Source organism: Rhagoletis pomonella, unplaced genomic scaffold, assembly GCF_013731165.1.
Source record: "Rhagoletis pomonella isolate Grant_MI unplaced genomic scaffold, Rhpom_1.0 Rhpom_scaffold_00011, whole genome shotgun sequence".
Classification (NCBI taxonomy): domain Eukaryota; kingdom Metazoa; phylum Arthropoda; class Insecta; order Diptera; family Tephritidae; genus Rhagoletis; species Rhagoletis pomonella.
Window position 1 is genome coordinate 21,205,974 of NW_023458565.1, and position 4,962 is coordinate 21,210,935.

The window sequence follows — 4,962 nt, forward strand, 5'->3', positions numbered from 1 at the left end:
CTTTTTTTTGTAGTTTTTTACGATCTTAAAAGTAATAATTACACATACATATGTAAATAGTAAAAAATCAAGAAAATTTCATTTAAGCGCATACACATGGAATGTCGGGATTCTTAATTGGTAAGGTACCTCTGCTCGGCTGGATGATGTCCTGAAAAATACTAATATCACCGCTATTCAATAGACGGGACAAAGTAAGAAATAAGTTGTCAGGGAGCGCTAATTCGGTGTCGGAACGTTCAAAGTTCTCTTCTACGGGCGCTGATATAAAAATCATGCTTGGTGAATTCATGAGTTGGTGAGTTGGTGGGGGACGGAAGGGATATTCAGTATTCAACGCTTGTCGCGCGATGCTGGCAAAAACGGCCAAAATCGCTTAGGCGGTTACAGCGCCAAATAAGAAGAAAAAATAGATTAGAAATGGGCGCGTGATATTGAGAATCGCGGGACCCACGGTTCTAATTTTAAAATGGCTGGTATGGGCGGCGGTATCGGTAATGTCTTTTCCTTTCCCGATATTCCCGATAAAATCCGCAACTCCCAATTAATGTCATATTGAGATAAAAACGAACGCCAAATCGTTCAGTATGATGAAAGTATGTAGAATATTCGATAAAAAGATACTCAAGTATATTATTTAAAATTGATTGGAATTTTATTTAGTGATAGATATCGGGACTTGCGGTACCCGCGGTGCAAATCTGAAAAGCGTCGGGAAGAGCGGGTCTGAATCTTCAATAATTAATGTCGAGATGAATAGGATCGAATGAATCTTTTTTATGAAAAACACAGAATATTTGCAAGAAACTTTGGACGGGAGCTTTTCCTATTGGGCGTATATATTAATTTTCAACCGAAGGTTAGACAAAAAAATAAAATAAAAAGTAAAAGAGTTTTGTGTCGCTGTAGGTTGGTATCGCGCATTTGCAATACCAACCGACTGTAACCAACTACGCCCCCTTCTCATATAACGGTATTTTCGAAAAATGCAAAAACTGCGCCATTTCAGTAAATATTGGATCCATATTGTTGGAAATTAGTACGTGAAGAAGAATTTTATTTTTACTTTTTGAAAATGGGCCTGACTTATGATGAAATGCTGTACCTCAGTAGCCGCTTCACCAATCCTTACCAAATTCGATGCGAGCGTTGCCTAGGGTATAGCTAAGAAATTTGTTGAAAATCTTTAAAATTGGGTAATAGGTAACCACGCCCATCTACCATATAACAATAATTTACATAAACCCGAAATTCTATCAAAGTCGATGCACTTAATAAACTTGGTACGGAAAATCTATTCGTTTAAAATTATTCAAATCAGACTAAAATTACAACGCTTCCGAATAACGGTAAATTTCAGAAATACGAAAAGTCCGATATCTCAATAACTGAGGAACTTAATTTACTCCAAGTTACATAGTTACAAAAATCTCTTAACAATAAATAAGACCGCTACATAGTTTTAGGAATTGGGCGTGGCGTCTAACTCAGCATAATAGAGAAAATGTTTGAAAGCGGGAAAAACACCCCTGCTTATTATGCAAAAGTATGTAGTTTAGAGAAAATTTAAACGATAATATTTGATAACTGTGTCGGGTATATAAAGTTCGGTTTCGCCAACACTTATATTTCTTTACTTGTTTGTTTTATTTTCACTTTCAAATGTCCTTTTATCTTCCTTATTTTTATTTTAATTTTAATTTTAATTTTTATTTTTATTTAATTTTATTTATTTTTATTTTTTTATTATTTTTGTAAGTTAAAAGGTCCTTTCGTGTACTGTATACTTGGTTTATTTTTTTATTTTTTAAATTTAACCCAAGAAATAGCATAACACAATTTTAGTTACACTTTTCGAAAACCCACTATACAAAATGATTTCATACAATTTTCTAAATTGTGCTCATATTTTCTTCTTTCAATTATAAAAGAGTATAATTTTTTCATCACGTCATTTCATATGTATGTATTCAGCCACCTCCATTTAAGGTTATGTCCAGTATAAACAATAGAATATTTTCACTGCTCTACATTGTTCTTAGCATCACACACACACACACATACCTACACACCAAATGATTACTACAAGTATGCTTGTCGTTTCACTCACCTTCATACTCTTGTTTCGTTTTCGTTTTTGTTATTGTTGTTTTTTTGATATAATAAACTTAATTAAAAAAACACTGTTAATTAACAAAAAATATTCTTTCGAAGTCTTCGATTTAACTACATGTTAAGGTCCTTATCACACATTGGACATTTACTGGCACTTTTTTGTTATGTAATTTTTATCCTTTACACACACACATATCCAAGGTTGTTGTTTAGTTGCTGTTTGCTGGCTGTTCGATAGAGGGCGGGCGGGCGCGCATGCGTTCGTATCCTTTTGCAATGGGCGTTAACGATTTGAAGTGTGGTGCTCCAACGAACTGGAGCGTCGCGAAACACTACCAGCCAACAAGGCCCTATTGTCGTTTATATACGGTCAATGTGGTCCCCAAACGATCACAGACAGCATCAGCTGCAGCAACGATAGTGACAGTGGCAGCGTTAGAAGTCACAGCAGCGGCAGCGGCAGCGGCAGCGGCACGACGACGACGCTGATGGCTACGACAGTGGCAACAAAAATAGGCGATTTATCCAAAAAGGCTGTGTGTGACAAGCAGTGCGAGATTGTAATTGCATGCATGTTGTAAACGTATGTATGTATGCACACAATGGCATGAATTAAAAAATTATGAATTCGCAAAAAGGCGAAGCAAGCATGCGCCAAAACGTTTCTTTGCTGCACTACAACAACTACAACAATTGTTGCCTCTAACGACTATTGGTTGGTTGGTTGGTTGCGTCGGCGCAGTGCACTTTACCAGCTTTTAGTTTGTTTATTGGCGTTGTCGCTTGCTATAGTTTGACTTGTGTTCTCTATTAAGTAGTAAAAAGCTTTGTAAAAAATAATAAAATAAAACGAGTGCACGATTTTTCGGCAACCGAACATGCGTAGCTGCTGCGCCGATACGGGTGCGTTTAGTTGCGTAGTTTTTTGGCGTCGTCGTGGAAGTTGTTGTTGTTGTTGTTGTTGTTTGTGGTGGCATGTTGAAGTTTTGGTGTTTGAGCGCTTATGCCCCACCTTCGCGTGCACTGACAGACTGATGCATAAATATTTGTATGCATATATACCTATTATACATATGTACATATGTGTGTATGAATATTCGCGAATATGCATAAATCGCATTCATACATATGTACGTATGTATGTATATAGTAAATGCATTTACCACAATATATTCTAGGAGCGTTTTCTTGCCTAAAGCTAATTAGAAAATTGATAATAACCACATTAACGCATATACATACATATTTTGCATATGTATGAATTACCTGCTGGGATATCATCAACTCGCGATTAGGGACTAGACTTTAAACTTTTTATAATTTTTTTTTTTTGTAAAATTGTAAAAGAAATAAAATATGACTTATTCAATTTTTTACGTTTTAAATATTTGAATAACTGATTGATTAATGACGATGCAATGTAGCAAAAAAAAACTAAATTTTAAATAAATATAAATAAAAAATTTTAAATAGGGCGTTTTTGAACTAAATTCTGAAAAAGGATATTCTTCAACCATTTGATGAAATAGGCCGTTTTCGAACCGACAGCCGAGATAGGGCGATCATCGACTCAGCCGTCGAAGTGCTCTCAAAATTTTCTTCAAATGCGCTAAAAGTTTTTTGCAATTTCTCACGCTCCGCTGCACTGTGGTTTAAAATTGGCATTTTGTCTTCATAATTCACTGGAGTCTTAATTTTTTCACTCAATTTGATTACTTTTTTCTTAATGAAAGCTAATAGAATTCGCAAGAGACCAGTGGTGCCCGATTTTTGAATTTTTGTTTATTTGTATTACATTTTTTTTAGCGCAAAATGCAAAAAAGTAGCAAAACTAGTCGAAAGCTATTGTAGGGTTCTTTCAAAACAAACAAAAAAAAATCAAAAAAAAATTTTAAATGTAAAAAAATGTTCTCCAAAAAAAAAAACAAATTTGGAGTTTCTAGAAAAATGTTGGGTTTTTAGATCAACAAATTTTAGTATAATAAAGTGCAATTCGCAAGTGGCTAAGCGATGGCGTCGATTTTTAATAATTTTTTTCGCTAACATTCTGAAATGTTAAATGTTAAATGGAAAATAAAAGCGTTTGCTGTATTTAATATTAAAAATCAACGGATACTCTTTGCCACTTTATTATAATTAAATTTAATGATTTATAAAACTGAATACCAAAAATTTTTTATAGAAACCAAAAAAAATAATAATTTTGGCGACTATTTTTTTATAACATTTGAATTTTTTTATTGTTTTTCGTTTTGGGAGAACCCCACAATTATTTTCAATTAGTGTTTACTATGTAACATTTATTAACTAGAACAGAGAATCGATTTTCTTCAAATTTGCTACTTTTCTACTTTTTCTGCAATTTGTACTAAAAAATTAAATACAAACAAATAAAAGTTCAAAAATCGGGCCCACATGGTCTCTTGCAAATTTTATTAGCTTTAATTAAAACAAAAAAAAAATTAATCAAATTGAGAGAAAAATCAAGGCTCCAGTGAATTGTAAATACAAAATACCAATTTTGAACCACTGTGCGCTGGTTTTCATGATATATATATGTGACCAATTCCATCTCAATTCCATTGCAAATCATGCAAGCCAACTGCACCTATCTCTCCGAATTACTCGAAATTTTTGTACATTATTCTACTCGGAAAATAAGCGCACACGTATTTTTTTATTTGCCGATATCATCAAAATTTCATGTTTTAAATTTAAAATTAAAATTAAAGTTAAAATTAAAATTAGAATTAAAATTAAAATTAAAATTAAAATTAAAATTAAAATTAAAATTAAAATTAAAATTAAAATTAAAATTAAAATTAATTTTAATTTTAATTTTAATTT

The 4,962-nt window shown here is 32.8% G+C and overlaps 1 protein-coding gene across 1 annotated transcript in view; it reads left to right on the forward strand.

Annotated features, from left to right (window-relative positions):
• The first annotated feature begins 469 nt into the window (after window positions 1-469).
• Window positions 470-4,962, forward strand: part of LOC118747208 — a 48,345-nt gene continuing 43,852 nt past the window's right edge. The window contains exons 1-3 of the mRNA XM_036481198.1: window positions 470-494; window positions 2,413-2,692; window positions 2,754-2,830. Coding sequence (XP_036337091.1) covers window positions 470-494; window positions 2,413-2,692; window positions 2,754-2,830 — 382 coding nt within the window. The remainder of the gene's footprint in view (window positions 495-2,412; window positions 2,693-2,753; window positions 2,831-4,962) is intronic.